The 20,021-nt window shown below is 38.8% G+C and overlaps 1 protein-coding gene across 2 annotated transcripts in view; it reads left to right on the top strand.

Annotated features, from left to right (window-relative positions):
- The window catches only part of Prkaa2 (protein kinase AMP-activated catalytic subunit alpha 2), a 58,886-nt gene that overhangs the window by 20,670 nt on the left and 18,195 nt on the right, over positions 1-20,021 (top strand). The window contains exon 2 of one of the 2 annotated variants that reach the window (XM_028887964.2): positions 9,056-9,197. The exons of the other annotated variant lie outside the window; for it this stretch is intronic. Coding sequence (XP_028743797.1) covers positions 9,056-9,197 — 142 coding nt within the window. The remainder of the gene's footprint in view (positions 1-9,055; positions 9,198-20,021) is intronic. 2 annotated transcript variants of the gene reach the window in all.

Here is a 20,021-nt window from a genome sequence, read left to right as displayed (position 1 = left end):
GAGAGCAGACATCTCATCTTGTTCTAGATCCTAGAGGAAATGCTTGCAGCTGTATGTTGGCTATTTTTTTTTATCATATATAACATTTATTATATTGAGATATGTCCTTCAGTACCTAATTTGTTCATTTTTCAAATCATGAAAGGATGTTGAAGTTTATTAAATGCTTTTTCTACATCTTTTGAAATGATCATATCATCCCTCTAACCCTTATCAAAACTTTAATACACTTATCAAAACTTTAATACATTTATGAACTTATTTACTCACTATGTTCATGTCTATTTGTGCATGCATATATATACATACAGTGGTGTATGACACTGTACATATATCAGGGGTCAAAAGACAACTGCAGGAGTGTGTTCTTTTATTCCACAGTAGAGCTTTGGGATCAAGCTCAGATGGGCTTGGTGGCAAGTGCCCTTACCCGATGAACTGTCTCTTCATGTATTGATTTGAAATGATCGAGCTGTTCTTGGATCCTTGAAAAGAACTCATAAATCCATCACTGATTTTGGTATCAGGGTAATGCTGGACTCTCATACACTGAATTTAGACGGTTTTCTTCCCCTTTGGATTCTTTAGAATGGTTTGGGAAGTGTTAGTCCTTTATTAAAGGTTCAGTAAAATTAAATAGTGAAGCTACCTAGTCATGTGTTTTTCTTTTTTCTTATTTTTAACTACTGATTCAATATTGTTATTTTTTATTGGCTTATTTTGTCTCTTTTTAATATTCTTACAGTTTAATTTTGGCAGATCATATGTGTTCAGAAATTGACCTCTTTATCAAGCGAGATTTTCCAGTTTGTTGGTATATATGTTGTTTGTATTAGCTTTGTAGTATTGATTATAAGGTTTTCTTTTCACCTCTGATTTTATTTGAGTCTTTCCTTTGTGTGTGTGTGTGTGTGTGTGTGTGTGTGTAACTGAAGATGTATTGATTCATTTATCTTTTCATAAAACCAATGTTATATATTTGTTAGTGTTTTTTTTTTTTTTATCATTCTATCATTTTTTTTTAATTTTTTTTTTTCAGAGCTGAGGACTGAACCCAGGGCCTTTGTGCTTGCTAGGCAAGCGCTCTACCACCGAGCTAAATCCCCAACCCCTGTGTTTTTTTAATAATAGTTTGTAAAATTAAAAAAATCTAAAAAACCAAACCCCCATTTTGTTTACCCTTTGAGTCTGTTTTTCTGTTTTGTTTATTTCTGCTCTGACTTTTATTCTTTCTCTTTCTCATTTTGTGTTTTTCTTGCTTTTCTAAGTCCTTGAAATGCCTTACAAGGCTGTTTACTTTAAATCTTTTTTGCTTTATATGAGCACTTACTGCTATAAAATTTTTAGTACTACCTTAGCTGTCAGAAATATGTGGGTTTTTTGTTTGTTTTTGTGTGTATTTCTTTTTTAATTATTAACATTTGTTTTGTGGTTCCAAGACTACTGTTTGGAATCACTATGGGTTTCTGGAGTACATTTGCTTCCATTTATTAAGCTTTCTGTGATAGTTTTGAGTTAAAGTGTGATACTGTGGCACTACTATAACATTTCAGCTGCAGAGTTTTTTACGTCTTACTCATTTATGCTTATGATATTCCTACTGTGTTAAACTTCATAGTATATTACTTTTAAAGTGATCTTTAAAAGACCCTTTAAAGATTCAGTTCATTTTTAATCGTGTGTGTGTGTGTGTGTGTGTGTGTGTGTGTGTGTGTGTGTGTGTCTGTCTGTCTGTCTCTGTCTGTCTGTCTCTGTCTGTCTGTCTCTGTCTGTCTGTCTCTGTCTGTCTAGGTATGTGCATGTGAGTGCTAGTACCCATAAAGGCCAGAAGAGAGTGTCAGATCCTCCAACCTGGAATTGCAGTTGTGTGAATTGTGTGTGGCCTGATGTCATGTCCTGGGAACCAAAGTCAGGTCCTCTGGAAGAGCAGTGCCTACTTTTGTTAACTGTTGAGCCAGCTCACTAGTTGCCTTTGGAAGGCTTATTTAGGATGCATTCTATGTACTTAAATGCACGTTCACTCTTCAGTGGTACCATGTCCTTCATAAACAGGTTTTTTTTTTGTTCTTTTTTTTTTCTCTCTGAGACAGGGTTTCTCTGTGTAGCTTTGGTGCCTGTCCTGGATCTCGCTCTGTAGACCAGGCTGGCCTCGAACTCAGAGATCCACCTGGCTCTGCCTCCCAAATGCTGGGATTAAAGGCATGCACCACCACTGCCCGGCTCATAAACAGTTTTAAAATTGATTTTATCAGATGTTTTCTCTCAGTTGCTAATGATACATTTCTCAGAAAATGTATTTTAGGGACATAGTCATTTGCTGTTCAAAAAAATTTCCAAAGTACCTTCTTAATAAGGACTTCCAGAATTAAATTTAAAGAAGAATCTTTTTTTCTAATGTATTACTTTTGATTTAAAAAAATCAGACTTACTTGTGTAGGGTCTATACAAATGAATAAATAAATGTAATAAACCCATCAGATTGTATTTGGGAATATATAGTGTATTTTTTCACAAAGAGCTTTGTTTGAGGCATGAGGTGATGGCTTACTAAAAGACTGTCATACAAGCATGGGGACTCGAGTTTTATCCTTAGCATCTATTTTTTTTTAAATCAGTTGTTGTAGCACCTATAGTCCTTGCTCTGGGGAGGTGGAGACAGGAAGATCTTCAGGGCTTGATAGCAGCCACTCTGGCTACTATAGGGTCAGTGAAAGATTCTGTCTTTGTTAGATATAATATTTAAAATCATATCTTAAAATTAAATAAGGAAGTTATGGTATGAATTCATGTGGAATTCCAAACTATAATTTATTAAATTGTACAGACTATGTGCTTGAGATTAAAAAAAAAAATCTGATTTAATCTGGTACTGCTAATTGAAAATTAGAAAAATTACAATATTGTCTTTATATAAAACAGTTGGCATATTTATACCTTCTTAATCCAGCTGAGTAAAGTTTTGTACTTTGTGCATTAAGAAAACAGTTTGAGAACTGGAAAGCTTTCAGAAAATGGCAGACTAAATTGTCAGGAGATGGGGAAAGCCTTAAAAGGTTTATATCCTCCAGGATAGGATGATCCTTGGGGGATATAATTAAAAAGATCTGAAGAGTTGGAAGGAGAATTAGGCTTGATTTAGTGAAACCTTTTGCTTAGTGTAGGGTTTATCTTATTTATGGCAATCCTGACAAATGGCTGAGCTTCCCATTTGAATCCTCAATGATGTAGTTGAGAGTGCTGATTCATGAAATATGTTGCCTGTTTTTCCGTCTCTGCCACTTATTACTTACTGGTTGGGTGACATAAACAAATTGATAGCCATTCTGTGCCCATTTCCAGCCCCTGTGTCCTTAGGCAAAGTCTGTGAGGAGCCTGACTTGACTCTCTCCTGTCTAATATGGAACAATGACCAAGGATCAAGTAAATGTGAAGTAGTGAATAACCCATGGGGCTATATTTAAGGAACGTAGTTACTTAGAAAAATGTGTTTTTCCAGTCTAGGCCAGTGTAGTGAATATGGAGGCCAGGAGAACCTTTGCAGAATGGATGACTCAGGTACTTGAATTTCTTTTTCTTTTTCTATTTTTTAAATTAATTAATTTATTTTTTTAATTTTATAATTTAATTTTACATATCAGTCACAGATTCCCCTGTCCTCCCTCCTCCCCACAATCCACCTCCCCCATTCCCACCTCCTCCAAGGCAAGGACTTCCTTGGGGATTCAGCTCAGCCTGGTAGATTAGGTACTTGAATTTCTAATAAGTAATTCCTAATTCTGTTTTCTAGAACAGTGCAAAGTCATTTCCAGTCCTCCTTCGGTGTGATACTCTTCACCTGGTAAAACACAGAGCTGTAAGTCAGATGTGATGGTGCAGGCCTCTCAGACTTGCAGTAACCAAGACACGGGTTGGAGGACAGGCCCTCAGAAAAGAACAGAGGGCTGGGCATGGGAGAGGCAGGTGGATTGCTACAAGTTTGAGGCCAGCCTGGTCTGCACACATAGTGAGTTTCAGGCTAGTCAGAGCTACAGAGTGAGACTGTCAACAACCCCCCCCCCCCAAGCCCAAAACAAACAGATAAGAAACAGAAATCATAAAAGGCATAATTCAGGTATAGTTTGGGTGATTTTGGATTTCCTTCCCCAGTGCTTCTTGGTTTTAGAAAGTATTTTGTGAATTTGTCTAGAATTTAAGAAACCAGAAGGGATTATTAATGGATGTTACAGCAAAACTGAATATTTGAAGTTAATTATTGCGTGTATATGAATGTGTGCATATAAGATGTGTGTTCATGCCATAGCATGCATGTGGAGGTCAGAAGAGCCCCTGAAAGGAATTTTAAAGTGTTCTGAATAATAGTATTTAAATTCAATGGCGGCAGAAATCTGCAGAAAATAAAAATACAGCTGTTGTTCAACTTGCTAAAAGGGCCTATTCTTTTCAACTTGATAAAAGGGTCTACCCTCTTTAACTGAATAAAAGGTCCTACCTCTCTTCAACTTGTTGGTCAGTGGGGTCCCATAGACTCCCCCAAACAGTTCAGGCTATTGTAATTGCTCTTTGCTGCCCACCAGGAATTAGAAGGGTATTGAGTGTTGAAGTCAGTCACCTCATACTTGAGTCATGAGAGAGAAATCAAGCTGGTACTGACCTGAAAGCGTCATCTGAATTGGCTAGCTTTCGTATTGCCAGAAGGTGCGATGCAGGTTACTGAGAGAGAAGAGCCATCAATATCTTGTCCAGCTGTGAACCCTGGGAGCTACATTAATGACAATCCTGGCAAGATATGCCCACCTGTGTATAGTGGCATGCATGCTATGAAAGTAACCATCAACTTTCAGGTTGAATTTAAGGCCTGACCCACAAGATAGAACTCATACCTGGTATTGTTAACTGGGACCAAAACACATTGCAGGGTAGACCATAGGCTCTAAAGGAGAACCTAATACTATTACGTTGCTAAATTGACATAATATCAAACTGCCCTCTAAATACTTGCCATTATACCCATAGATTATTGTAGCTCTCAGCTCTCATCAAAGAAGCTTCTTTTTGCTGTAGATGACAGTTAATACAGAAACCCAAAACCAGTCACAGTACAGAGAATAAGAAACTGGAGTGCTTTAAGTCTAAATGGGACATCCATATCATACTTCCTCCTCCCAAGACTCAGAACATCATGCACAGAAAGGTAAAAACTAGAGGTTATGGAGGACTACTGCCAAACAGTGTTTTCCAGACACGACAGGGCTGCTGAACTTCAAAACTCACAGTAGCTGTGTCTGTGTAGGTAAGATCCACACAAACTCAGTGTAGCAAAAACCCAGCACGAATGGGGAAGCAGTCCACAAAGTCCCACTCATAGTTGACAAACTATTGACTGCTTGGGAAGGTCAGTCAGTTTTCTTCAGGGATGCAGATCCTGGTAGCTGGCCCTTGCTTCACGGAAATGGTTCTACCCTCACATACTGGCAGCACCAAAGGAACTACAGAGTTAAACAAACAAACAAAAGCAGCATATGAATTAAAGATGGAGAAATGGTGTGAGAAATGTGGGTTAGGGTGGGTTTGCGCAAAACACTTTGCATATGTTGTTGAGGTGGATCAGTAGTTAACAGTGCAGACCACTCTTGTAGAGAACCTCAGTTCGGTTCCTAGCACCACATCAGGCGGCTCACAACTGCCGAACTTCAACATTGTATACTTGTATGAAAGTCTCAAAAAAAAAAAAAAATAGAGGGACTTAAACAAGATGGTAGTATGTAACTCTCCTGTAAAATTCTGGCAGATGGTTCAAACTGTCATCATGTCTGTTAGCCCTCTCTTCCTGTTGCTCCTGGATACATGACTGACCTTGGGCTCAGACCAGAGGCTTTTTATTTTTATTTTTTTAAGAAAGATTTTTTATTGTTTATATATATATATATAATTTTACAATACCATTCAGTTCTACATATCAGCCATGGGTTCCCCTATTCTCCCCCCTCCCCCCCCCTCTCATTACCCCCAGCCTACCCTCCATTCCCACCTCCTCCAGGACAAGTCCTCCCCCGAGGACTGCGATCAACCTGGTAGACTCAGTCCAGGCAGGTCCAGTCCCTTCCTCCCAGACTGAGCCAAGTGTCCCTGCATAAGCTCCAGGTTTCAAACAGCCATCTCCTGCAATGAGCACAGGACTTGGTCCCACTGCCTAGTTGCCTCCCAAACTGATCAAGCCAATCAACTGTCTCACCTATTTAGAGGGCCTGATCCAGCAGACTAGAGGCTTTTAAGTTCCAGACTTTGAGATGGAGAAGCTGCTGAGACATGGCTACACCCAGACACAGGTGTAGCTTGCTGTCTCTCCTTTTGCTAGTCATGTGTGTGGGTGTAATTTGGGATTTGTGCCTGGGATATAAAGGACAGTAGATATTGCTTGGCAGCTAGCAGTGCAATAAAACCACTCTATCCCAAGTGGACTGCCAGTGTGATTAGTACAGTGCTTTATCATAGTGGGCTCTCGTTACAAAGTTGTTAGTGGGTGAGTGTTCTTATTGTACCAGAAAGCAGATGTGATCTGAATATTTGCTTTTGTAAAATGGTGCTATGGCAAGTTTGTCCATCCTGTTTTCAACTACCCTTTACAAACAAGGCATATTAAATACCACATAAAATTTATTTCAGTTATTTTATGGCTGTAGTTGTTCCCCATTGATTCTATGAAACCTAATACAAATCTCTTTGTGTGTATGATCAACAAGCCATTGCTCATAAAAGATGCCTAGCAAATGTTTTGGATTTATTAAACTTTAAATTGATTAAATGATTGGAAATAAAACTTTGATGAATGCAAACATTTGATTTCCATAAAGGAAAGTTTATGTCTGCTACATACATTAAAGATATTTTTTTGTCTTGTTTGTGTATTTGTTAAAAAATTTCTAGGACTTTCACTTGGCTTCCAGGGGAAAGTATGACAGATTATTTATATGTAAATTATTATAGTTAAGCACCAAGTCACTGAAGGAATTATTAGGAAAAAGGCTAGTGTAATTCATCAAAAAGGAGGAATTCTCAATGTATTTGATTACTTTAACTTCAGACTTTTACTTAATTTATTATCTGTTTATGTAACCATTTCTAGGGAAAATGTCATTTCTTTTTCAGTGTTTCATGTGGGAAATTTTCTTCATGTATAAAGATAAGCGAGTCAGTTTTTCCTCAGAGGCAAAGAAGTCGTATTCTCTTCTGAGTCAGTCCCCTCATGCTTTTGTTTGCAGATTAACCCTGTGATGATAGTAAAACAAAGACCCATCTGCTTGGCCAATAGACTTCATGTTGGATACTTTGTATCACATGACCAAAATATCTGGGAACAACATGTAGGGAGGAATTATTTATTTTGGCTCCTGGTTTCAGAGGTGCCAGCCCACTATGACTGGAAGGGCAGGTTAGAACAGAGTAGTTAATATTTTATCAACCAGAAAGGAAAAAGAGAGACCAGAAGTGACTTGCAGCCTTAAAGACACGTCCCCATGACTACCTCCTCCGAGAGGCACACCTCTTACCCCCTCTTTCACCTGTATTGTGGTAGTATAAATCTATCAAGGCATTTATCCATTGATTAGGTCAGTGTCTTCTGTTTTAATTATCTTTGGAATGCCTTCACAGACATACCCAGAGCTGTACTTTACTAACCTCTCAAATATTTATTCAGTCAGCTTGTTGGACTAACCATCAGAGAGTCAATGGCCTTCTTTGACTTGGAAAAGTTACCTGTTTTCTCATTAGACAGTACTTTTAGTTACTCTGTGGAGAAAGAGAAACTGAATCTTGTCCCATTGTAGTGATAAGGGATGGCAGTCTTTACTTTCCTTGAGGCCATAGTGGATTTGAAGACAAAATCATACTTGTTGGGCCATGTGGGCGAGTGTTTGGGTGTTATCAAATTTCCAGGGTACGTGATACACTACTCAGGCCATTTCATTGTATAGTCCATGAAAATCAAAGTTTTCCTTAAGTCCTGGAAGCATTGTGAAATGCTAGTAAAATTGATGTTGCTTGAACATTATTTTTACTAATTAGTTTGCTTTATATGGAATTTTTAAACTTTTAAAAAAGTGTTTAAAATGGTTATGAAGTTATAAAAATAAAATAATGTCCCCTAACAAGAAATGCAGTTCATAAATTAATCCATTTAATATTTGCATCACTTTATCACAAATACATAGATAGTATTGTTGAATTATGTGGTTAAAATTTTAGTTCTGAAGTAAGATACCTCTGGGTAACATGTGGTGCCTCCACTTAGCATGTAACTTTAGTTAGACAAACTATTTAGCTTTTCTGTGAATTAGGTTGTATTTATCCCTGGAGAATAATAATACTTCATCGAGTAAGTGTGGATGAGAGATCTGTGAGATGACTCAAGCGTTTACCATGGACGTAGGTTAGAAACCTGCAGGTATTAATCCTTAAAGGGCCAGTAGAGAACAGAAGAGAGACCACCTAAGAGAGAGTGGTGCTAACCAACGGGGAATGAGAGTGCTCCCTTAGCAGAACCACTAGAACTGCCCCACTCCAGAGATTAGCATGACCCTGAACCAAAGGGAGTAATGGATGGTATGTGAAGGAGAGAGATTGGTATAGCTTGAATTTTGAACAGTAATTAAATTGCTTTACATTTATTACAGAAACTATTTATTCTTCTGTAATAAATATGATGATGTTAAATAAAAGATGAGAAATAAGGAAAAATATAATGAATTCTATTCTGTCTAAAAGATGTTCTATAATATTTTTATGAAGGATTACAGAATTTAGCAATGCTTTCTAGTAAGATTGAAGTAACATTTCTTTGCTTTACTGAAGATGCTGAGATGACTAAAGCATGGCTTCTGTGTTGAAGGCATTCTTTTTTAAGGGGAAGAGGCAGAGGCAAAAGAAGAGCACTTCAGGCCCGTGTATCCTGTGATGCTGAAATAGGTCCATGAGTAAACAAGCTTTGGGCACATTCGGAAAATGCACGATAATTCTGTTCTTACGACAGCCGCATTTCTCTTTCTCTTTTCTTTAGTTGGAGAACACCAGTTGACAGGCCATAAAGTGGCAGTTAAGATCTTAAATAGACAGAAGATTCGCAGTTTAGATGTTGTTGGAAAAATAAAACGAGAGATTCAAAATCTTAAACTCTTTCGTCATCCTCATATTATCAAACTGTAAGTATTTTTGTGTTTGAAAATATAAAAGAAATGTCCTAAAATAGTTACAACAAAATGTTATAAATATCTTGAGTTAACTTTAGAAACGCCAGTTTTCATGCTCACACTCAGTGTTAATTCATTTTCCCTCTGTCAGTTCCTCAGCGCACACACTCGGTTTAGAGTTAAAGCCAGTGCTTCAGAATGGGTAGGGTTCAGTGGTGAGCAGAGCCTTGGGAGTTGGGCCATTAGTACTCCTCAGAAAATCACTTGGGCATTTGCTGTTCTGAGGCTGGTTCTTTTGTTTTGCTTTGTTTCTTCTGTTTTTAATTTAAAAAAGTAATGTCAGACCAGGTGTGGTAGCACATTGCTATGATCTCACTTGGAGGGGCATGAGTTTGAGGCCAGCCTGGGCTGTATAGTAAAATTGGCCCATAAATAAATAAATAGATAAATAGATATGTTAGTAAAATTGAAAGATACTTTAACTAATTTAATTAGATATGTAGAAAATCTAGACATTAAGTATGCAGTAATATTCTGTTATGTTGTTTAAAGTTCTAGTTTTGTAGCAAATAATGTAGCATTCTAGAAACAGAAAATTATCTTTACTTTAAAGCTTAATTACAGTTTTTATGAAATAAATGTTAATTTTACTCAAGGAGTACTTGATAGTAGGCAGGAACTATGCTGAGCATTCTACATTTATAACTCCATATTATCGTTACGGCAAGTCTATAAGGTAGGCTTACTTTATAGATAAGAAGACAGCATTACTAACAGGGATAAACAACTAGAAAAGTAAATTTGTGGATCCATGGTTTTACCCAGTTAAATTTATATATTGTTACTCGGGTATGTAAAACAATAGCTAGATATAAACCCAATATGGTGCTATGTAAAGCCAAATTATTTAGTGAATTTAGTAGTAGAAATAGAGAGTCAGTCTATATCTTAATTCAAATAAGATTGCTGCATAAGAAAGTCTATTTAAGAATATTGTAAAGATATTAGTATCTTTTAGATTTTGTTTGCTAATGTTTTGAGAGCAGAATAAATTTATATTTAACCTAAAATTAGTTAGCAATCTTTTTTTTTTGTTTTGTTTTGTTTTGTTTTTTGAAACAGGATTTCTCTGTGTAACCAGAGATGTCCTGGAATACTCTCTGTAGATCAGGCTGGCTCCAAACTCAGATATCCACTTGCCTCTGCCTCCCAAGTGCAGAGATTAAAGGTGTGAGCCACCACTGCCTAGCTAGTAAGCAATCTTTTTAAAAATTATTATATTGTTTAAGAATTTTATACATGCATATGTGTTTTGATCAAATCTACCTTATTCTTTCCCCTACAGTCTCCCTTTCCCACTTTCCACTTACAACTTCAAAGCTCTTTTTTAAACCCTCAGTTCGCAATCTTTGAATGTCAGTTTTAACAGGAGCAACTTGCTAATCCTATGGAGTTCTATTGTTTATTTGATTGGAGGATAATGTCCCTCCAAATGTGTGTCCTCACCTCGAGAACCTGTGAATGGTGTCAGTTACATTGCAAAAACAAAGTAAGGTTACAGGTCATCTTATACTAAGAGAGGGAGAGAGGTAGTTCTGGACAGCTTGAGAGTCCATGTGAACACAGTGGTCCTCCAAAGTAGCAGACAAGGATAGAAGGATGAGTCAGAAAGAGTTCTGAGCAAAGTTATCATGGGCAGATGTGAATAGAACTCTACTGGCTGCTGGAGGCTTAAAAGATGGAGGAAGGAAGCCGGGCGGTGGTGGCGCACACCTTTAATCCCAGCACTCGGGAGGCAGAGCCAGGTGGACCTCTGTGAGTTCGAGGCCAGCTTGGTCTACAGAGTGAGTTCCAGGACAGGCACCAAAGCTACACAGAGAAACCCTGTCTCAAAAAACCAAAAGAAAAACAAAATATGGAGGAAGGGGCTATTAGACAACACAGAATAGCCTCTAAAAGCCAAAAATTCAAAGACATGGACTTTGCTCCTTGAGTCTCCATAAGACATCTTAATTTATGTCAAGCTTCCAATGCACAGAACTATAAGATGGTGCATGTGCGTTGTTTTCAGCCTCGTAAGTATGGAGGCAATGGAGACCAATGCTCCTTAGTTTTTGTCAACTGGACACAAGCTAGAGTTACCTGGGAAGAAGGAACCTCAATTAAGGAATGTCAGTGTGGCCTATAGTATGTCTGTGGGGCATTTTCTTGATTAATGACTGGTATTCAAGGGTCTAGCCCACTGTGGGCAGTGCCAACCCTGGGAAGACAGTCCTGGGTTGTATGGAAAAGCAAGCTGAACAAGTCAGAGAGTGAGATCCCATAAGCAGCGTTCTCTACAGTCTTTACTTGAGCTCCTGCCTGCAGGGACTACTATGAGTCCCTTCAGTTCCTTCTCTCCATGATGGACTCTAGTCTGTAAGAAGAAATAACCCTTTCTCCCCACGCTGCTCTTGGCCAGTGTTGGATCACAGTAACAGAAAAGCAAGCTAGAACAAATAGCTGTTTTTGATTTGTTTTTCCTCCAAGCAGGAAAGCCCTGGCTCTCCTGGAACTCACTATTGTAGACCAAGCTGGCCTCAAACTTGCAGAGATCTTCCTGTCTCTGACTCCCAAGTGTTAGAATTAAGGACAGGAGCTACCATGCCTAGCTTGTGAATTCCTAAAATCTCATTTGGAATAATTCCTAAAATGAGTGGTTGATACAATTATTACAGGCTTTGAAATATTTATTTATTTATTTATTTATTTATTTATTTATTTATTTATTTATTTTCCGAGACAGGGTTTCTCTGTGTAGCTTTGCGCCTTCCCTGGGACTCACTTGGTAGCCCAGGCTGGCCTCGAACTCACAGAGATCCGCCTGCCTCTGCCTCCCGAGTGCTGGGATTAAAGGCGTGCGCCACCACCGCCTGGCGAAATATTTATTTTTTATTGTTGCACTTTTTGTCAATTAACTATTGCAAATTAAAATATTTGGTGATGGAGCCCACACAGTGCCATCTTGCCATCGTCAAGAATGTGCCACTGACTGTTTCTGACTAATACTTGGTTTTGTGTGCCACTGGGTGACACAATTTCCCTGAGACTTTCAGTTTTATAGTATGCTTTAATGCTATATCATACTTACTTCAGGTTCATTTCATCATAAACATAGAATCATGTGGCAGTATTTGATTTGAAGACTATGTTCAGTATCAGGTGTTAGATAACTTTAGAGTGTGCATGTAAAAGTTTTGGAAGATTAGTGTAAAATATAACCTATCAAGGATAATGCACCTCTCCTCCCATTCATTGTCTAACTTTTGAATGCTGTGCTTCATAGTGTCATGTAAGAAGTAATGGTTGGCATTGGTGGAATGTCTAGTTTGTGATGAGCATTGGCACAAAAGCAGGCATTGGCCTCCTATGAGCCGATTCTCCTAAAGTTGATTCCGAGTAGTTCTCAGTTAACTGGTTAACTGAAACAGTTCTTACATATATATATATATATATATATATATATATATATATATATATATATGACAGTCTTGCTGTACAACCTAGGCTGGCCTAGAACTTCTGTGTAACCCAGGCTGACCTTACACTCAAACTCACAATCCTGTGTAACCTAAGCAAACTCACGATCCTGTGTTTGCTTCCTAATGCCAAGGCTCTAGGCCTGTGGGGATGCTGGCCCTCCTCCCGTCTGACCTGACTCTGTGTTTGTAATGGCGTCAGTGGCGTGTAAGCTAAGTCTCTGGTTTTTGCTGCTGCTTGGTAGCTGTTGTGTATGAGAAGAGAAACCTGAAATGGCCAGACCTAAAGCTTCAACCTCACTCTCTGATGCTAACCCTGAAAGCTCCCCTTGGGAAAGAAATGTGACCTAGTTTGTTCTGCTCTTGAGACATAGATTGCATTCGCCACTGTTCTAGTTAAATTTCTGTTGCTGTGATAAAACATCCTGGCAGAAAGCAGTTTAGGGGAGAACAGGGTTCACCCCATGTATAATTACAGGTTGCAGTCTATTATTGAGGGGAAGTCAACTCAGGAACCAGTAGCTAGTCACACATGTCCACAGCCGAGAGCCGAGAGAAATGGAAGCACCCCGCTGCCTGCCGCCTGCCGCCCGCCTGTGCTCAGCTAGCCTTTTCACTCTGCAGAGTTCAGGGCCCAGCCCATAAACTGGTGCCATCCCCCGCAGGCTGAGGCTTCCTACACCAGCTAACAATATGACCACCCAGTCCCCAACAGACACGGTCCAGTCTGATCAGGAGAATTTCTCAAGTGGGTTTTCCTCCTCAGTGACTCTAGGTTGTAGCAATTTGATGATTAAAACTACCAGCACAGTAAACACCTGTGGTTATCATGGAGCTTAAGTCTTGTTTCTGACTTAATTCATCAGTGTTGTCTTGTTCTTATTTCTGTAATTTATTAACATTTCTTGCCTCATTCTGGTTTAGAGTTATTGTTACCTTGTTCTAAAGTAGCTACAGAACAGCCTCAGACTTCACCAGCAAGTAGTTAGCAAAGATGAACCCACTGCTTAAACCTTTGATTTTTCAGCCATGAGCTTACGTCATTCATTCACATCCTCTTTAATTGTAAAACGGAACTTTAAAAAAAAAGAAAAACACTCGGGCCGGGCAGTGGTGGCGGTGCACACCTTTAATCCCAGCACTCGGGAGGCAGAGCCAGTCAGATCTCTGTGAGTCCAAGGCCAGCCTGGTCTACAGAGCAAGATCCAGGACAGCCAAGGCTACACAGAGAAACCCTGTCTCGAAAAACCAAAACCAAACAAAAAAACAAAACCAAACAAAACCCACTCATGTTTTCTTCCTACTGAGAGGCTTATTGACAGCCTCTAATAATGCTAGTGTCACACACACACACACACACACACACACACACACACACACACAGAGCACGCACTCTCACGCACAGGCATGGGGAGCAGTGGGCAGTGGGAAGTAGGCAGTAAACCCGTAATAGTTAACTGTGTCATATGCAGTAAAGATGTAAGGAACCTGAAGGAGGAATATTATATACAATGACTAGCAATAAAAAGGATGTGAAGCGGAACACTCCAGCAATCAAAGAAACAGAATGAGCTAGAACAATGGTTCTCAATCTGTGGGTCGTGACCCCTTTAGGAGTCACATATCAGATATTTGCATTCTGATTCATAACAGTAGCAAAATTACAGTTATGAAGTAGTAATGAAAAGAATTTTACGGTTGGGGATCACCACAAGATGAGGAACTGTATTAAAGGGGTACATTAGGAAGGGTGAGAACCACTGATTTCTAGAGGTTTGGAGTGATAAAATCAGAGACATAAAGGGGAGCCAGACTATACAAGACATTATCAAATACTGTTAAGGACTTTAACTTCCACTCTTGAGTGAGGTGAAAAGCCACTGAAGTATGTTGACCAGAGCTGAGATGTCATCTGACTTAACATGTAGACTGTATTTGGGCAAGTACTGAAGTAAGGAAAAAAGTTAGGAGTCAATTGCAGTACTCTGGGTGAGAGGTGATGGTGGTATGGGATACAGCATCATGTGGTAGATGTTGAGTAGTATGCCTGTTCTGTCAATGCTTTCAATGTGGAGTTAACATTTACTGAGAGAAAACAGATTATGAAAGAAGAATAACTCTAAGTACCTGATATGGGCAAATAAAAGAATATTGTTGCCATTGACTAAATGAGAAAGGTTACATGAAGAAAGACCAGGTTTGAGATGGGGTATTGGGAGTAACAAACCTTTGACTTTGGTTTTATGAAGCTGAAAGGAAGCATCCTAGTAAAGATGTTTTTGAATAGCTGAGTCTGGAATTCAGGGGAAAGTTATAGATAGATAGTGTTATATAGTTAGGATTTCCATTACTGTGAGGAGAAACCATGACCACGGCAACTCTTATAAAGAAAACATTTAACTGGGGCTGGCTTACAGTTCAGAGGTTTAGTCCATTATTGTCATGGCAGGAAACATGGTGGCATGCAGGCAGACGTGGTGCTGGAGAGGTAGCTGAGAGTTCTATATCTGGATCCACAGGTAGCAGGCAGAAAAATGAGACACTTCCTGGCTTGAGCATCTGAGAACTCAAAGCCTGCCCCCAGTGACACACTTCTGACAAGGTCATACCTACTCCAACAAGGCCACACTTCCTAATACTGCCACTCCCTGTGAGCCTATGGGGGCCGTTTTTATTCTAACCACCACAGATAGCATACCCTAAGACTGGATAAGAATATCAAGAACCCGCAGATAGATGAACTAGTCCAAGGACTGAGCTCCAAGACACTAACTCTGTCTGGACATAAGCAGGAATCTAAAAAGGGGAATGAAATGAATAGTCAGTGAAGGTGGAGGACAGAAGATCTAGTATCCTAAAACAAAACAAGTGAATATTCACAAACAAAACTATGTCCTTACCTTGTTATGCCAGGAGCCTAGATGTCAACATTTTTGTGTCTTCTCATTTGTCAAAATGATTGAATAGCAATAAATTCACAAGATACAGCCCTTTCAGTATAACAGTTTGCCAGATAGCCCTATCTGTTTTGGTAATCTGGTTGAAGCTAATAAGTTTTTTCCCCTTTTTTTTTCCTAGACAAGGTTTCTCTGTTTATCCCTGGCTGTCTTGGAACTTGCTCTTTAGACCAGGCTTGTCTAGAACCCACAGAGATTCTCCTGCCTCTGCTTTCCAAGTGCTGGGATTAAAGGTGTGGGCCACCACCTCTGGCTGTTCTTTTATTCTAATCTTAATCATCCATATTTACTCTCACATCATATTAGTACACAGTAAATTCTAAGCCTCTCTTTCATACACACACACACACACACACATGTATTTACAGAATGAGCAAGTTAAGGAGGCTACTATAGAGTTCTGAAGTTTCAAAATTGTACTAATAGAAATGTAAATTGAGTGTGTTAATAAGACAAAGGAACCCAAACCAGCTGCCCATATGGAGTTGTTGCTGAGGCCATAGGAGAGTCAGGGTTGAAATCTAAGATTTCATCAGTATACCTAGACTGAGGCAAGAACAGCAAATCCAGGTCCAAATGGACCACCAGGTAGATCAGTGACTAAGAGCAATTGAGTATGCCTCATCCACAGCAGCAGGCCAGGTTGAGCTGAGGTGCCAGGGACATTCATCCTTGATATGCATGTTGGGTGTCAGATGACACGCTTTTGGACTTAAGGCATCACAGTGCTAGCGAGGCACCTCCCACTCTATGGAATCCAGGTGAGGGAGTCATACACTTGGGTCTGGTGTGTCGCCCAAGTTCTTCCTCTTCGTTCTCCTTTTTCTTTTAGGAGTTGTTTTATTTTAAGTGTGTGCGTGTGTGTGTGTGTGTGTGTGTGTGTGTGTGTGTGTGTGTGTGTACATGTGATTGTAGGTGCTCTTAAAGTACAGAAGAGGGTTGGATTTCCTGCAGCTGGAGGTACAAGCTGTTATGAGCTGCCATATGTGGTGCTGGGAACTGAGCTCAGGCCCATTGAGCTGTATATGCCCTTAACTTCTGAGCCATCTCTCCAGCTCCCAAAATAATTTTTTTTATACAGTATGGAGTAACTTAGGATATAGATATAGCTTGATCTCAACAGATTATCAACTGTTCTTACTGCTAATATTGGGTAAGATAAAAACTGAGAATTGACTTATTAGATTTAGCAAAGTGGAGGTTACTGGTTGTTAAATCTTTTTCTTTCTTTTCCGGAGACAGAGTTTCTCTGTGTAGTTTTGGTGCCTTTCCTGGATGTTACTCTGTAGACCAGGCTGACCTTGAACTCACAGAGATCTGCCTGGCTCTGCCTCCTGAGTGATGGGATTAAAGGCATGCGCCACCACCGCCCGGCCATTAAATCTTATATGAGAATGTTAAAGGCAAAAATCTGATATGAAGAAAGATATGTGATGAAGAGAAACAATAGCTGTAGACAATAGGAGGAAAAGAGAGGAACAGTCACTAGATGGGAATGTACAGTCTAAAGGGGGTGTTTTTAAAGATGGGTAATGTTATAGATGTTTGTGTACCACAGTGCAGAATGATTAAATCAAGAAGGAACTATAGATGCAGGAGAAAGTGGGACTAATTGTAGGAGCCAACTTCCTTAGCAGGTATGGGGACAGAATTCAGTACATAATTGGAGGAGTTAATCTTAGAAAATCTATGACCATGGAGATGTTGACTGTGTGTAGTGGGAGGAAAGATAATTAGAAATAAGGAAGTCTAGGAACCTAGAGGCTATCTGTTAGACATATCATACATAGGTGGTATCTATACCCCAAGTAAAAACAATAGCAGTGAGGAAAATGATGGTTTAGAATGAGAGAGAGTTAGCAAGGAGATCAATGTGTGGTATTGTGTTACAGTAGTGTATGCTACAGGTTTTTGTTTGGTTTCCTTTGCTTGTTTGTTTTGAGGCAGGGTCTACTATGTATTCTAAGATGGCCTTGAACTTGTTAGGTATCGATCTTGAACTTAGGATTCTGAGGAAGATTGGACTGAAATTTTCCTTTGCACCACAGTTTATTCTTAGGATGTTCAAATATTCAACACTTACGATTTAATGAAAGGGGCTGGAGAGGTGGCTCAGTGGTTAAGAGTACTGGCTGCTCTTCCAGAGGTCCTGGGTTCAATTCTCAGCACCTACATGTTGGCTCATAACTGTCTGGTAACTGTAGTGCTGTGGACTCTGATGCCCTCTTCTGGTGTGCAGATATACATGCAGACAAAATGTCCACATACATAAAAAAGATGTAATTTAATATTCAATTAAGGAATTGATGAATCTACCCTCTAAGCAGCAATGACTGCTTATATTTCAGAAAGAGAGTCATTGTTTCTGTGGCAGGAGGCTCACGGTATGAGGTAGTCTTTAAGGTAAACAAATGAGATGGAAATCTGATCAGTTCTCCAACTTTTTTGTTTTTGTTTTTTCTGAGACAGGGTTTCTCTGTGTAGTGTTGGTGCCTGTCCTGGATCTCTCTCTCTAAACCAGGCTGGCCTCAAACTCAGAGATCCACCTGGCTCTGTCTCCTGAGTGCTGGAATTAAAGACATGTGCCACCACCGCCTGGCTTAGTTCTCCAACTCTTAATAGTCAGGAGGTGTGGGCAAAAGTAAAGGTATCCTCTTGAGGGCAAACCAACTGATTTCCTTTGGAAAAAGCAAGCAAACTATGACCCAACCAAATAAACACACAGAGACTTATACTGCTTACAAACTGTATGGCTGCATCAGGCTTCTTGTTATCTAGTTCTTATATCTTAAATTAACCAATATCTATTAGTCTATAAGTTGCCACGTGGCTCATGGCTTACCGGTACCTTACATCTCGCTTTTCATGGCGGCGGCTGGTGATGTCTCCCTGACTCAGCCTTCTACTTTCCAGAATTCTCCTTTCTCCTTGTCCCGCCTATAGTTCCTGCCTGGCTACTGGCCAATCAGTGTTTTATTTATTAACTAATCAGAGTAACACATTTACAGAACATCTCACAGCACTTCCCCTTTTCTTTTTTTTCAAAAAGCAAGATTTTAACTTTCACATAGTAAAATTATAGATAACAAAACAATTATCAAGCAAGAATTACAGTTACACTATCTAGTCTATTTATACAGACAGATCAACCAATTGAAATGTATGGATAGTATTTGGATCTAATTCTTAAAAAAAGGAAATTTATTGTGATTTGGTGGTCAAAAAGATATGCTTTATAAAGTTAGTAATCAGGATATATTTATCCTATTTTCTAGACTATTATGGAAATAATTGATTTTTTATGTCCATACATAAATAAGAACAACACTACCAACCCAATAAAATTTTCCAAAAGACGTAAGCACTTCTTGGAGAAGAAATGTGTATATTTTGCAAGTACTAGATACTGTATAATTCACAAGCTTTCTAGTTGTGTTAGCATCACAAATTATCTTTAGAAAACAACTGGCACCTGAAATTGAGCATTCACATGTACTGTAACTTGGCAATTCAACTAACTCATCAGAGTTTATCAAGAGAAAAATCTTATGTACAAAAATGTTCAAGTAGCACATAGTAGCAGAATTGTAGAAATAAGCTCAGTACTCTTCTATGGTAGAGAGATGAATAAATAGGCTTTGGCAAGAGAAGGATAAATAAATAAATATAGTGGACTATTATATAGCAGCCATATAGCTATAAAACACAGCAATATTGACTGGTTCTCAAAGAAGTTCCCCAATATCACAGACTATATACCATTTAAAATCTAAATCTTTAAGATAGATGGATGACTATGAATCACTGTTAAATGTATGTCTATATTTTGACATATCAAAATAAAACTAAAAAGGCTGCACAGGGCTATGGGCCAGTGGCTTTCCTGGTGGAGGTCAGCTCTCTGTACGGTCACGTGGGAGGGATTGGCAAGGTCCTGCCGTACTGTCTGGGTGATGGTTTTTGTATTGCTTATTGGAATATTATTAAAAACAGCAATCAACTAAAGAAAAGACCACTCATAGACTAAAAAAAATGAGTGTCAACAGTCCAGGATAATGATTACTACATTTTGATACAACTGAGTTAAAATTAAAAATCTTACTCTGTTATACTTGTCAATATGAATAATATTTTAAAATCTTAATAGATATGACCATCAAACAGGGATGTGCAGATGTGTATTAATGTTGATTTTTGGGTCACTTCAGAAATATTTTTTTTCTTGAGTCATGTGTTAGTTTGTGTGTTTATTGCTTAAAAATGCATGTAACCTTACTAGCTGGACATTGCTTAGAGATTGTCTGGATAATTGCTTTTTCCCTTAATTAAAAATGTTTCTGAAAAAATTCCTAAAGCACATT

Source organism: Peromyscus leucopus, chromosome 2 (genome assembly GCF_004664715.2).
Source record: "Peromyscus leucopus breed LL Stock chromosome 2, UCI_PerLeu_2.1, whole genome shotgun sequence".
NCBI lineage: Eukaryota > Metazoa > Chordata > Mammalia > Rodentia > Cricetidae > Peromyscus > Peromyscus leucopus.
Note: the sequence above shows the minus strand (reverse complement) of the source record. Positions and strands in the feature narration are given on the sequence as shown.